Genomic DNA, 15,520 nt, shown 5'->3' with positions numbered 1-15,520 from the left:
GGAAAAAATTGAGATAGAATTCATATTCCCTGCAACTCACCCTTTTAAAGTTGTGCAATTCAGCGGCTTTGCTTGTGGCGCAGTGGTTAAGAACCTGCCTTGCAATGCAGGGAACGCTGATTGGAATCCTGGTTGGAGAACTAAGATCCCACATGCAGGGAGGTGACAGCCTTCACGCTGCCACTAGAGAGCTCGCAGTCCGGCAGGAAACATCCCACATGACGCAGCGAAGATCCCTCTTCCTGAAACTTAGACCTGACTCAGACAAATGGATACATCAGTATTTTAAACCGTGTACAATTCAGTGGTTTTCAGCATATTTATAATGTGCAACCGCTACCATTAGCTAATTTTAGAATATTTTCATCACCTTTGTAGAGACCAGTGCTCATCAGCAGTCACTTCCTCTCCGCCCCCCACTCTTTCTCCAGCTTCTGGCAACCACTAGTAGGCGTCTGTCTGCCTGGATTTGACCAGGATGGGCGTTTCATGTAGGCGGAAGCATGCGCTGTGGGGCCTTTTGGGCCTGGTTTCTTGAACTGAGTGTGACGTCTTCAAGGTTCACGCGTGTTGTAGCCTGTGACAGTGCTTCCTTCCTTTTTATATCGTGTGTGTGCTCAGTTGTGTCTGACTCTTTGAGGCCTCATGGACTGTAGCCCCCCAGGCTCCTCTGCCCATGCAAGTTTCCAGGCAAGGATACTGGAGTGGGGTGCCCTTTCCTCCCTGAGGGGATCTTCCCTCTCCAGGAATAAAAACCTACATCTGTTGCGTCTCCTACATCGGCAGTTGGATTCTTTATCCCTGAAGTGCCACCTGGGAAGCCCTCTTTTTACTTTATTTATTTATTTTTGGCTGTGCTGCTGTGCACGAGCTTTCTCTAGTTGCTGCCAGTGAGGGCTACTCTTTGTTGCAGGCTCTAGGCACATGGTAAAGACTTCACATGCAACGCTGGAGACCAGGGTTTGATCCCTGGGTCAGGAAGATCACCTGGAGAAGGGAATTGCAACCCACTCCAGTATTCTTGCTTGGATAATTCCATAGAGAGAAGAGCCTGGTGGGCTATAGTCCATGGGGTTGCAAAGAGTTGGACACAACAGAGTGGCTAACACAAAAATTAGGCACATGGGCTTCAGTAGTTGAAGCACATGGGCTTAGCTGCCCTGTGGCACGTGGGATCTTCCCAAATCAGGGATTGAACCCACGTCCCCTGCATTGGCAGTGGATTCTTAACCACTGGTATTGGGGAAATTAAAGTCTTGTTCAGGCTTCAGAAGTAGGAGACCAGGCCTCTGAACTGCTCCTGACCTGCCTGGATACTGCCCAGATTCTGTGCCTGCACGCAAGCACAGCAAATCAGATGGCCCTTAGGTAAGAAAGGGAGTGGGTCCTGGAATCTCTTGAGCCCCTGAGGGTCTGGCCAGTCCCCCAGGGTCTAATGAAATCCTATGACTCACAAGGTGAAACAAACCATATTGTAAAAAAGTTAAAGTAAAACCAGAGCTGCATTTTGCAGGCAAACTGATGATGACCTCCGTTTACTGAGTGGGATGATAAGCGGGAGCCCCCTTGCACTGGAATCTGAAGTCTCATCCGTGGGATAGACACACTGCCCAGGACCTTTTCCCAGCTGGGACTCCACATTGGTTTTCATGAGGGGCTTCCCAGCACCGTTCAAGTCTGGGTGTAGGTTGTTGGCCCAATTTGGTGATGTATGTGTTTCTTCTCTCTATTGTTTCTATTTCTTTTCTTTTAATGACCGTATATTGAGATTAAGCCAAATATCTATACAAAAATAGAAACTGTTTGTTTGTGTGTAACGAATGGTTTCTTTTGTTAATGAATCTCTTGAACCTAAAACAAAACTTTCAGCAAAACAGCTGGTTTTCTTCTTGTTGCTGTTTGATCACTCAGTCGTGTCTGACTCTTCTGTGACTCCGTGGACTGCAGCCCACCAGGCTCCTCTGTCCATGGGGTTCCCCAGGCATGAATACTGGAGTGGGTTGCCATTTCCTTCTCCAGGGGATCTTCCGGACCCAGGGACTGACTCTGAGTCTCCTGCATTGCAGGCAGATTCTTTACCAGTGAGCCGTCAGGGAAGCCTCAAAACAAATGAGTCACCAGGAAGGTCATTTTTGATGGGTCAGTAGTGCCCTGTCCTATGAGGGGGTCACCTTTGTCTATTCCGTCATCCGTGGATGCACCTTTGAGTTTTTTCCGCCTTTTTTGTCATTATGAATAATGCTACTGTGAGCTCTGAGCTACATTTCTAAAGAATCACCAGGTAGAATCCAAGGGACCCCTCAATAATGCAGATGAGAGGTGAAGGTTCTCAGACCAGGTGCAGTGGGGGGCTGAGAAGGCAGCATCTTTCTTTTGGTCTGGGCTGCATGTAAGTGAGGAGCGTTGAGGATGCCGTCGGGTCTGAAGGGTGGAATGTCTACTGGCTCACCTGGGGAAGGTGTTGGGTGGGTTTGAGCAGGAGACAGATGGGTCCCAGTTTAGACATTTACCTCTAGCCTCCTGTTTACATTTGAAAAATAGATGTAATAACAGGAACAGGATAAGCAGCCAGGCTTTGTCTCCTGTGGACACTTTAAGATGATGGGAATGGCAGGACCAGCAAGGGGCTGAGCCCTGCCTAGGGAAGGGATGAAGAGACCACATACTTCCCATTCTTGAGGTCAAGGAGACCCCCCCCCCAGACTATACACACACAGAAAGGGTCCTCAAGGGAGGGGATGCTAGGCCATAATATGTTCTACCAACTCCCCAGAGACCCTTGCGCTGGAATCCATCTTGGCTAAATGATGCGCACGCACACAGGGGGGGACCCTGCATCAGAGAAGGTATGGACTCAGGGGCAGACAAGCAACGCGATCGGCCAGAGGAAACCCAGAAGAACTTCCCCCACGAAAGCGAGTTGTTGTTGCTGTTTCTCAGTTGCTAAGTCATGTCCAACTCTTTGTGAGCCCATGGACCACAGCACGCCAGGCTTCCCTGTCCTTCACCAACTCCCGGAGCTTATTCAAACTCATGTCCATTGAGTCGGTGATGCCATCCAGCCATCTTGTCCTCTGTCGTCCTCTTCGCCTCCTGCCTTCAGTCTTTCCCAGCATCAGGGTCTTTTCCAATGAGTTGGCTCTTCGCATCAGGTGGCCAAAGGATTGGAGCTTCAGCTTCAGCAACAGTCCTTCCAGTGAATATCCAGGGCTGGTTTCCTTTAGGAGGGACTGGCTGGAGCAAAGCAGTCAGTTCTTCAGGTAAGTGGTTTAAGCCACCCCGAGGTGTGTGTCTGTCTCTCTCGGCCTGCTCGCGCTTTCTCTAATGGATCTTCTCCCATAATAAGCAGTTTCCCTGCCTCACTGCTTTCTTCTCTTTGCTGAGCTCTTCCTTCGCTCAGGCAGGCGCCAGGGCCCTGCTGCGGGCCACGAGCTCCTGGTGCTCTAACGATTAGGGCCTGGCGCTCTCACTGCTGTGGTCTGCGTTTGATTCCCAGGGAACCGAGATCCCACTTCAAGCTGCTGCTCACTGTGGCTGCCCAGCGACTACCCGAGCCCAGGGTGAATATGGGGAGAACCTGTTAGACATGTTCACGGACAATGGGATGCACGGGGCCAGGGTTTGGGACAGAAATCTGGGCAGGAGAGGGAATTTGGGAGAGTGAAAGTCACTCAGTCCTGTCTGACTCTTTGCAATCCCATGGACTGTAGCCCACCAGGCTCCTCTGTTCATGGAATTCTTCAGGCAAGCGTACTGGAGTGGGTAGCCATTCCCTCTCCAGGGGATCTTCCTGACCCAGGGATCAAACCTAGGCCTCCCCCGTTGCAGGCAGATTCTTTATTGTCTGAGTCACCAGGGAAGCCCGTGAAATTGGGAGTATCCTGCAAATAGATGTTGCTTGTGATGGTTAATCATATGTGTTAACCTGACTGGGCTAAGGGCCACCCAGCGATCTGGTAAAATATTTCTGGGTGTGTCTGTGAGGGTGTTTCTAGAAGAGATGAGCACTTGAATTGTCTAAGAAACGCGAGTGACCCTCCCCAGTTCAGGTGGGCATCATCCAAGTAGGATGAAAAGGCAGAGGAAGGGAGGATTCCGTCTCCACTGGAGCACCATTGCCCCATGGCCCCCCGCCCCCACTATCAGGCCTTCAGACTGAATTACCCACCAGCTTTTCTGGTTCCCAGCTTGCGGATGGCAGACGGTGGACTTCCTGGCCTCCATGACTGTTGTGTGAGCCAGTCTTAGAATAAAGCTTCTCACTTGTCTCTATCCATCCGGTTGGCTCTGTTTCAGCACCTCCAGGATGCGGTCTCCAATGGGGGCAGAGCTGAAAGAAGAGCAAGTTCCGAGGCCACGGGGTGTCTGACCGTAAGGGAGACGTGATGGAGCCAGGGGAGGAGGCTGGGGTGGGAGGTGGTCCGAGCAGGGCTGGGCCACGCCCCACCTGCTGCACCCCTGCCGCGGTGCGCCTCTGGCCCTGGCACGCAGCCTTTCTTGACTCACTACACATTTTCCTTCCTGCTCTGTCTCCCCTGCAGAGCCTCCGTGTGTTGCAGTCCAGGCTACAGTCCACAGAATCGCAAACAGTCAGACATGGCTGAGCCGCTAGGCCTGTACACACAGCCAATCAACAATACTGTGGTGGTTTTAGGTGAACAGCGAAGAGACTCAGCCGTACGTATACACGGATCCATTCTCCCCCAAACCCTCCTCCCATCCAGGCTGGCACATATCACGTAGAGTTCCCTGTAAACAGAAAGAGACTCATGGACTTGGAAAACAAACAAACGGTTGCCGAGGGGGAAGGGATAGTTAGGGAGTCTGGGAATCTCACATACACCCTGCTATATTCATAATGGATAACCGACAAGGACCTGCTGGGTAGCTTATCTTTTCATCTTCTTTACAAGATATTTCACAAAACAAAAATGTAACTTTTGTGGATTTTGGGGGCTGTGCTGTGTCTTCATTGCTGTGAGGGCTGCTCTCTTGCTGCGCTGAGTAGGGGCTTTTCTCTCGCTGCGGTGCTCGGGCTTCTCCTGCTGGGGAGCGCAGGCTCTACGACGTGTGGGCTTCAGCAGGTGTGGCCTGAGCAGCTCACAGGATTCTTCGCTCCGAGGCAAGTGGAATCTTCCTGGACCAGGGATTGAACCAGTGGATCCTTATCCACTGTCTGGCATTGCCAGGTGGATCCTTATCCACTGAGTCACCAGGGAAGTCCAGAATTTAACTTTTGATGAGGCCCAGTTTCTCAAAATTATCCATAAGATTTGATAGTTACAAGGCTATTCCAACTGTCTCCTTCATCTTGATTGAGTTTTGGTAGTTTGTGCAGTTTTGAGGATGAGTCCATTTTCCTAAAGCCTTAGGATTTCTGAACACAGTGATTTGTAGAATTCCCTTATTTTGTGTCTTAGCCCATTGGCGCTGCTGTAGCAAGGTGCCATAGCTTTCCCGAGAAATCTGTGTGCAGCTCAAAAAGCAACAGTTAGAAATGAACATGGAACAACGGACTGGTTCCAAATTGGGAGAGGAGTCCGTCAAGGCTGTATATTGTCACCTTGCTGATTTAACTTATATGCAGAGTACATCTTGCAAATTCTAGACTGGAAGAAGCACAAGCTGGAATCAAGATTGCCAGGAGAAATATTAATAACCTCAGATATGCAGATGACACCACCCTTATGGCAGAAAGAAAAGAGGAAATAAAGAGCCTCTTGATGAAAGTGAAAGAGGGGAGTAAAAAAGTTGGCTTAAAACTCAACTTTCAAAAAAACTTAGATCATGGCATCTGGTCCCATCATTTCATGGCAAATAGATGGGGAAACAATGGAAACAGTGAGAGACTTTATTTTCTTGGGCTCCAAAATCACTGCAGATGGTGACTGAAGCTATAAAATTAAAATATGCTTGCTCCTTGGAAGAAAAGCTATGACCAACCTCAACAACATATTAAAAAGCAGAGATATTAGTTTACCGAGAAAGGTCCGTCTAGTCAAAGCTATGGTTTTTCCAGTAGTCATATTTGGATGTGATAGTTGGACCATAAAGAAAGCTGAGCACTGAAGAATTGATGCTTTTGAACTGTGGTGCTGGAGGAGATTCTTGAGAGTCCCTTGGACTGCAAGGAGATCAAACCAGTCCATCCTAAAGGAAATCAGTCCTGAATATTCATTGGAAGGACTGATGCTGAAGCTGAAGCTCCAATACTTTGGCCACCTGATGTGAAGAACTAACTCATTCCCTGATGCTGGGAAAGATTGAAGGCAGGAGGAGAAGGGGATGACAGAGGATGAGATGGTTGGATGGCATCACCAACTCGATGGATATGAGTTTGAGCAAGCTCTGGGAGTTGGTGATAGACAGGGAGGCCTGGTGCGCTGCAATCCATGGGGTCGCAAAGAGTGGGACACGATTGAGCAACTGAACTGAACTGATTGACTGGGTGGATTATACACAACAGAAATTATTTCTCAGGAACCTGGAAGCAGGAACTCTGTGAGCAGGCTGTCAGCAGGTTTGGGGTCTTGTGAGGGCCTGTGCCAAAGAGCAGCCTCTGAGCTCTCACTGTAGTCTCCCGCGGAGAAAAACAGGGAGGGAAGCAAGTTCTCTCCAGATGTTTTCAAGGGCATTAATGTCATCATGGGGGCCCCACCTTCAAACACCACCACAAGGTGGGAGGGTAGAGTTTCAACATATGAGTTTTGGAGGGATACATTCTGTCTGTGCCTTCCCCGGTGGCTCCGCAGGAAAGAATCCACGCACAATGCAGGAACCACAGGAGACATGAGTTCGATCCCTGGGTCGGGAAGACCCTCTGGAGCAGGGCATGGCAACCCACTCCAGTATTCTTGCCTGGAGAATCCCCGTGGACAGCAGCGCCTGGCGGGCTACAGCCTGTTGAGTCACAGAGTGGACATGACTGAGGCGACTTAGCATGCACGTATTTGGTCTGTAGCGTTATCCTTTTAGTGGCTACAAGATCTCTAATGAATCCTCCATTTCATTCCTGAAATTGGTGATTTGCGTCTTCTCTCTTTATGTTTCTCTGTCTTGCTAGAAGTTTATCAATTTTATTTATTTGCAATGAACCAGTTTTTTGTTTCAACGATTTTTCTCTCTTCCCCCTTTCCCTATTTTTATTTCATATTTTGTCTTGTCTTGGCTATTTTATTTCCCTCTCCTTGCTTTGGATTTATTTTGCCTTTTTATTCATTCTGGTTGTTTGAGGTAGGCATGTAGGTCATTTATTTCTAAGATAAGCATTTTCAACATTGCTTTAGCTGTGTCCTACAAATTTTGAGATGCTGTGTTTTTATTTTCATTTATTTCTATGTCTTTTCCTCTCCTCTGAGGCTTCCTCTCTGGCCCAGGTTTATTTGGAATTGTGCTGTGTCATTTGCTTGGGTTTAGAGATTTGCCTGTTGCCTTTCTGCCATTTGGGTTTCCCAGTTGGTTCACTGGTAAAGAACTCATCTGCCAATGCAGGAGAAGTGAGTTCAGTCCCTGGGTTGGGAAGATCCTCTGGGGAAGGAAATGGCCACCCACTCCAGTATTCTTGCCTGGGAGATACTATGGACAGAGGCACCTGGCAGGTTACAGTCCGTGGTGTCCCAGAGTCGGACCCGAGAGAGCAGTGAGTCAACGTGGGTTTCTGTTGTTAGTCCCTTTTATAGGTTGATTCCATTACAGTCAGAGAACACGCTCTGCATGGTTTCAATTCTTTTAACCTTGTTGAGCTTGTGTTAAGGCCCAGCATGTGGTCTGTCTTGGTGTTTCATGAATGCTTGAAAAATTCTGCCATCAGGTGATGTGTCTATAGATGTCAAATGGCTCCTGGAACAACTCTCCCCCAGCTCTCCCAGACCTCTTCTCACCCCTTCAGGTGCTCTGACTGAAGCTCTGCCCCCTGGGAGGCTTTCTCTCTCTCCACTGTCCCTCCGGGACGCGCCAGAGAGGGGCTGTCGTGCTGGGACCATCCACCTTTGGGGGCTGTCAGTGCGTCGTGTAAAACCACCCATGAACCATGCCTTAGTCTCTTCCCCTGTGAGCTGGCCACCGGGAAGTCCCTGTGAAGCCGTAGGTGAGCGTGAGTAAACCGGGATGAGTCCCTGCTCCAGACTCTTTTGTTTATGTGCCCAGAAGTGAAATTACTGGATCGTACAAGTCCTTCTGTTTCATTTTTCTGAGAAACCATCAGAGTTTTTCCCACAGTGGTTGCACCAGTTTACATTTCTACCAGCAAAGCACTAGGGTTCCATTTCTCCGCGCCCCCATCATGTCTTGTCATCTTCTGGTTTGGATCTTAGGCATCCTGGGGGGTGCAGTGCTGTCTCGTGGGTTTGATTTCTGGTTCCCTGGTAACCAGTGATGTTGAGCATCTTCTCATGAGCTTATTGACCATTTGTACGTCTTTGGAGAAATGTCTAGTCAAGCTCTCTGTCCACTTTTAACTGGGTTGCCGGTCTTTTTGTTGCTGAGTTGTAGGGGATCCTCGGATATTCCAGATATAAGTCTCTTATCAGAAATATGATTTGCCATTATTTTCTCCCATTTTGTGAACTGCCATTTCATTCAGCTGGGTATCCTCCGACCCTCCCCCTCCCCCCAGATTTTAAATTTTGGTGAAGTCTAGTTTTTGTATTTTTCTTTCATTTGCATTGCCTCTTTAAAAAAAGAAAGAAAATAGCATCTTTTTCTGGTTTCATGGAGGCACACTGGTCTTTTTTTTATGTTCCAATAATAGTTTGTTCGTAGAGACTGAAATTTGAATTCCATGTAATATTCTCCTTTCACAGATATTCTTCGCTTCCCCCTGACCATTTTAAATATACGAGTCATTCCCAGCTTGTGAGCCTTTCAAAGACAAGCAGCCAGTCGTCTTAGAGGAACTGCCGCAGTGACCGGGTCATGCAGGAGAGCTCAGCAGTGTAGCTTGCAATTCAGCAAGTTGCCCACCAAAGCAGACGCAGTGAGCGACGGTGGGTTGAGTCTCACTCACAGGGCGGAGCACTGCGCGGCGCTGAAAACTCATGACCGCGCTACCTGCGCGCGCTCAACCACGCCCACTCTTTCTCGTAACCCCACGGACCACGGCCCCCCAGGCTCCTCTGTCCATGGGATTCTCCGGGCAACGGCCGGTGGACTCCTTACCACTGCGCCACCTGGGACTCCCCTGCGCATTGGTCTTTACTCCCAAGGATGATGAACCAAGTTGCCTTTCTTTCTTCTTCTCTTGTGTCGTCTCAGTGTCCTCCCAGGCTCCTCCTCCTCCTGTTTGTTTTGATCTCTCTCATTCCTGATGAAGCCTTTCCATAGATATCTGGGGACTGTGGGGGCTTTGCTTGGAGGTAGTTAGGTTTTTCCCTGGCGGTGGGGGTACATGGTGGACAGAACAATGGCCCCAAGGTGTCCGATTCCAATTCCCGGACTTTGTGAATGAGTCAATTTACGTGGCGGGAACGACTTTGCAGGTGTGGTGAAGATGAAGGACTCTGAGGTGGGGGGAGGTCACCCTGGGTCATCCCAGGGAGTCAGGCCAAGCCAGGTCCTCGAGCTGGAGAGACAGCTGTGGGAGAGACTGGCTGCGGTGGCTGGAGGTGGTGGGAAGGGTGCAGCCCCGCCCACACCTTCATCTTAGCTCTGTGAGGCCTGTGTCAGACGTCTGGCTTACAGAACTGTAAGACAGTACGTTGCTGTAGTAAGTCACTAAGGTCATGGTCATTTGCAGGGCAGCGAACAGATAACCAGCACAAGGACTCAAGTGCTGGATCTTGTCCATCCCCAGGTGCAGCTCCCACAGGCAGCCAGCAGAGGGCAGCAGCCACCCACAAGTGAAACCAGGCAAATTCAGTTCAATTCAGTTCAGCGCTCAGTTGACTCCACGGACTGCCGCAGGCCAGGCCTCCCTGTCCATCACCAACTCCAGGGGTTTACTCAAACTCATGTCCCTTGAATCGGTGATGCCATCCAACCATCTCATCCTCTGTCGTCCCCTTCTCCTCCTGCCCTCAATCTTTCCCAGCATCAGGGGCTTTTCCAATGAGACAGTTCTTGGCATCAGGTGGCCAAAGTTGGAGTTTCAGCTTCAGCATCAGTCCTTTCAATGAATATTCAGGACTGATTTCCTTTAGGATGGACTGATTTGCTCTCCTTGCAGTCCACGGGACTCTAAGAGTCTTCTCCAACACCATAGTTCAAAAGCATCAATTCTTCGGTGCTCAGCTTTCTTTATAGTCCAACTCTCACATCCATATGTGACTATTGGAAGAACCATAGCTTTGACTAGATGGACCTTTATTGGCAAAGTAATGTTTCTGCTTTTTAATATGCTGTCTAGGTTGGTCATAGCTTTTCTTCCAAGGAGTAAGCATCTTTTAATTTCATGGCTGCAGTCACCATCTGCAGTGATTTTGGAGCCCCCCAAAACAGCCTGCCACTGTTTCCCCATCCATTTGCCGTGAAGTGATGGGACCAGATGCCATGATCTTAGTTTTCTGAATGTTGAGCTTTAAGCCAACTTTTTCACTCTCCTCTTTCAAACCAGCTGCTGAAGTCAGGACAGTGGGTAGGGACCAGGGTCACAGCTGGGTGAGGAGGGGTGACCAGAAAGGAGCACCAAGGGAGGCTTCTGGGGTGCCAGTTACAGAGGTGTGTGTGTGTTGTGGCAGTTGAGTGTATACTCAAGATCTGTGCAGTTTTCTGTATACTGAAAAGTGAAAACATCAGTCACTCAGTCGTGTCCGACTCTTCGCGACTCCATGGACTGTGGCCTGCCAGGCTCCTCTGTCCATGGGATTCTCCAGGCAAGAATCCTGGAGTGCATTGCCATTCCCTTCTCCAGGGGATCTTCCTGACCCAGGGATCAAACCTGGGTCTCCTGCACTGCAGGCAGACTACCGTCTGAGCCACCAGGGAGGCCCTTTTTGCATATTAAATTAAGAAGATTTAACGAGCACTGAACCAAACCTAAGTGGTGTCTTAGGCTGGTCGCAGCTCGAGGCAGCCTTCACCTTCAGGGTCAATCATTGGCATGAGGGACCCCGCCCCGGGCCTCAGGCCCCCATGAGCCCCAGTCCTTCACTGTCTGTGCTCGGGGCTCAGCCCTGCCCCGCTCCTGCCACTCCATTCCAGGGACCAGGAGCAGAAACCGTTCAGCACCGGGTGCCAGGGTCCTGGCTCTGAGGGGCCCCTGTGGGGCCAGCTTGCGGTGAGACCAGAGTGGAGCCCTGACCCTCTCTGGGCCCCACTGTGCCTGTCTGTGAAACGATAGTGCCAGCTGCCCAGCTCATCTCTGGGGGTCCTTTTGCTGCCAGAGCCCAGGTCTTTGTGAAGTTAATCTGGTGGCTCCCCGCCCCCCCCCCCAACTTCCTCTCACCCCTGTCCAAGGCCTACATCGCTCACCTGAATTTCTGCATGTCTCCTCTCTGGCTCCCAGCCCCTCCGCAGTCTCCACCCACACCACCGAGATGTGTGAGTCAGCTCCATCCCTGCCCTGGTGGAGGCTGCCAGCCCCTGCTGTGGACTTACCGCCAAGGCTGAAACCCTCAGGGAGCCAGGGCAGGCAGGGGGCACCTGGTGCATGCTGGCTCCTGATTCCTCACTTCCTGCCCTGAGGCCCCCAGACGTGATGAACTTCTCCTATAACCTGCCCAGCACGCCACTGCCTCAGGGCCTTTGTCCCTGCTGCTGCTGCTGGAACCCCCGGCCTTTCTCCAGGCTTTTGTATTCTGGCCCCTCCCTGCTCAGACTCTGGGGGCCTTCCTGCTCAACTCGATCACTCTGAGTGACCCTCGGCCACACCCCTGTCATATTTTCATCAGCACCCCTTCCTTCCTCTGAGACGATCCTGTGCTGGGGTGCATTTTCTCGCCCCGCATCTGACGCCTGCTGCAAGAGGTCACCCTTGAGGGACAGGGCTGTGTCTGCCTTGCCCATGGCTGCTTCTTGAACGTTGCAGGGATGCGTGTCTGTAAGCGCTGGCTGTCAGGGAGCCCTGTGCTCTTGGAGGGGGGTCACCGCCCCACTCTGAGAGGTTTCTTCACAACCCGGAGGGGCTAAAGGTCCCCTGTGAGCCTCTCAGGCCCCTGGGAGGCCCCATGAGAGGGGAGGGTCGATGCTGGCCCTGGGAGCCGCCCTCAAGCTTTAGAAGGATGCTCTTGATGGCGGGCAGCCAGGGCCTCTTGGGCTCGGGTTTGCTGAGACTTCCTTGGGGACACAGCAGCACCAGGGGTGCCCTGCAGGCCTGCGGGTTGAGGCCTCACTGATGTTTGGATGCAAAAGAGAGTCTTTCTTTCAAGAAATGAGGGGGATTATAGGTGATGGGTTAAAGAAAAAGTGTCCCCACTTGCCCAAATGAAAACACTGGCGGGACTTCCCTGATGGTCCAGTGGCTAAGACTCCATGCTTCCAATGCAGGGGGCCTGGGTTTGATCCCTGGTCAGGGAACTGGATCCCACATGCCGCAACTAAGGGTCCACATGCCACAACAAAGATCTAGCGAAATAATTAAATTAATAGAAAAAAAGAAAATACACTGGCAATCCTGGGATGGTCCCCTAAAGGTTTGGGGGCAATTTTAGGTCCACAGAATCTTGAGTACTACTCTGTCAGGTTGGCGGGACCAGGGGTCAGGAGTTGGGGATCATGGAGGAGGCGGCTGGAAAGCTGTGCCCACCCCCCACCCCACATACGTGTACACGCGTGCATTGCTGTTGTTCAGGCAGTCAGTCGTGTCCAACTCTTTGTGACCCACTGCAGCACGCCAGGCTTCCCTGTCCTTCACCATCGCCCGGAGTTTGCTCAGACTCATGTCCAGTGAGTCAGTGATGACATCTAACCATCTCTTCCTCTGCCACCCCCTTCTCCTTCTGGCTTCAATTGTGCATAGGTGTAGACAAAGCAACGTAGAGACACATACACAGGCACAGTCACACGTGCACGCACAGACCCACACAGCCACGCACATCACATACTCTAAATAAAGTCCCAAGAACATCAGAATGGGCTGGTGTCTTGCGTCGAGGAAATGGAGGCTTACGAGTTCCCTGAGTTTGCAGGTCCAATCATGAGGGGGGTCTGGGGTTGGCCCCTTGAGTTTCTGGGAGCAGAAGTCACGTGGACAGGGTTTGGAAGGAAGATGTCACGTATACAAATTTATTCAGATGCATGTTCAGTCTCTGTGAAACTGTGTACATTCACTTTTTAAAAAAGAAATGGTTTCCATAAAAGGATATTTGGTAATCACCTCATTTTTAATACAATGTTTATATACAAAAACCCCATTTCAAGCTACTTACTGTACAAGAGAAAGCAGAAGCATCAGATGGCATGATTTTAGCAAATAACAAAAAGCTATGACACCTGCGGACGTCCCTCCTAATCGACAGCTTACGGGAATGTCCGCGCTCACCAACCACATGTTCAAGACAAACACGTTCGTGTCTTCGCCCCTCCCTTTGCTGGAACATTTCTCTTACGTTTCTCTTCGTGCTTGAGAAATTTCAGATCATCAGTTAGTATAATGGGGCTGTAAGTTGAGACCATTCCTATCAGCTATGAGGTTTGTTTTTACAAGTTTTTAAAAATAATTTCCAACAGTAACATTCCTGTAAGTAAAAATATAGAGAAGTGTTACCAAAATAGAAGCCTTTATTAATAAAAATCTTTGGTAGTAACAGTAGTTTAAATTCCTCTCAATGATATTTGGTTAGCTAATAGAATGAATGCCTTCCACCTGTGAGCTACAGAGATAAAACCCTTACATCCGCTGTAGAACTGATTTAAACAAACAAACCAACCCAATAAATATGCTGGAGCTGCGAAAGTACCCCCGGAAGCCTTAAGACTTCCTGAGAGCCTGATGCTGTCTGCAGAGGGGCCTCCGAGGCCACAGCCTCTCACTGCTCACTTCCCTGTCACCCTGTGGGCTTCCCTGGAGGCTTAGACGGTGAAGAACCTGCCTGCAACGCAGGAGGCCCAGATTCGATCCCTGGGTCAGGAAGGTCCCCTGACGAAGAGAGCAGCCACCCACTCCAGTATTCTTGCCTGGAGAATTCCATGGACAGGGAAGCCTGGCAGGCTACCGTTCACGGGGTCTCAGAGTCAGACACCAACTGAGAACTACCATCTCCTCTTTCACTATGGTCGGGGGAGGCACATGGCTGACGGTGGGGACCCCAGAGGGGCCGTCACTGCTTACGCAGAGCGCCTGCACCCTGCCGATTCTCTGAGGAAGTCCGGGGCTCCCAGGCCGTCTGAGTGACACAGCCAGGGCACCTTTCACTTTCAGCAGTCTGTCGGTTTCTGAACCCGTGGAAGGAAAAGGCGATGAAACAGTCTGGCTTTCTCGACCTAGAGACAGGTGACGTCGTTCGGAACGGGTGTCAGTATCGTTATCCCTCATCCATTTCTCTGTTTGCCCTCAAGTCTCTCACCAGCTTTTGCCTGATGCCTTGGAATGCCACCTCACCTTTCTGAAAGCATCAGGAGGGTTTAAAGAAGATGACTTCTGGGGGCTCACCTCCCAACTGCCAAGGAGACCCCAGGCTCCAAACATCACAAGCACCTGCATCTGCTGCGCCACCCTGTCCCCAGCAATCGTTCTGATCATCGCTGAACACTAAGCATAACAGGATCCCTGCATAATGGTTTTGTGCAAAAACAAGAGAAAACAAAACAAAACGAAGTAGAAAAAGATGGAGAAACGCTGTCCTACTAGAAGGCGGTTTTCCAGGTTTGCCACAAACCCAGGAGCCCCGGGGCCAGGTGGGTGTGAGAAGCCCCCTGCCCAGGAGGGAGAGTGTGCGCGGGGCTGGGGCTGCCCAGCGGCTACAGGGAGCCTCCGGGGAAGTCGGGGCCATCCGGGGGCGGGGGCGGGGGTGGGGCGGCGGGGGCGGGGCTGTGGTTGTTGCAGGGCTCCGCCTTCTTCCGGTCCTTCTCCATCCACGTGTCCAGCAGCTGCTGCTTGCCCTGCTCCTCGCGCATGAACAGCTCCACCATGAGCACCTTCTCTTTGTGAATCTGCTGGCTGATGTCCTTGGGGATGTCGGGGATGACCCAGTCCACAAAGTCGCTCATGAACATGACCAGGTTCTGGAAGGAGAGTCAGCGTCGGGGGGCTGGGAAGGGCGACCCCGGAAACGCTCCCACCTCCCCCTGCGCCTCAACGAACAGCACCTTGCCCCACCCATCACCCCAGACCTGTGACCTCAGATACACCCTGCACCTCCCCGGCCTTGGTTTCCCGGGAGGTCATAGATGAGACCGGAAGTGGGCCCTCTTGTCTGCATGATTCTCAATCAGGCTTAAGAAATGATCTGATTGGTTGTGCTCAGTCACTCGGTCGTGTCCAATGCTTTGGGACCCCACGGACTGTAGCCGAGGCACCCTTTTACACTCCTTCCAGCAGTTAAGAGGGCTCCTCTTTCTTTCCATCCTCAGTGCATGCTTAGTCACTCACTCGTGTCCGACTCTTTGCAACCCCATGGACTGTAGCCCACCAGGCTCCTCTGTCCAT

The 15,520-nt window shown here is 51.0% G+C and overlaps 1 protein-coding gene across 1 annotated transcript in view; it reads right to left on the bottom strand.

Moving 5' to 3' along the window:
- The window catches only part of ANO1 (anoctamin 1), a 176,162-nt gene continuing 173,779 nt past the window's right edge, over positions 13,138–15,520 (bottom strand). The window contains exon 27 of the mRNA XM_018043147.1: positions 13,138–15,096. Coding sequence (XP_017898636.1) covers positions 14,833–15,096 — 264 coding nt within the window. The 3' untranslated portion in view covers positions 13,138–14,832. The remainder of the gene's footprint in view (positions 15,097–15,520) is intronic.

Source organism: Capra hircus, chromosome 29 (genome assembly GCF_001704415.2).
Source record: "Capra hircus breed San Clemente chromosome 29, ASM170441v1, whole genome shotgun sequence".
NCBI lineage: Eukaryota > Metazoa > Chordata > Mammalia > Artiodactyla > Bovidae > Capra > Capra hircus.
The sequence above is the reverse complement of the archived record's forward strand: the minus strand, read 5'-3'. Positions and strand labels throughout refer to the sequence as shown.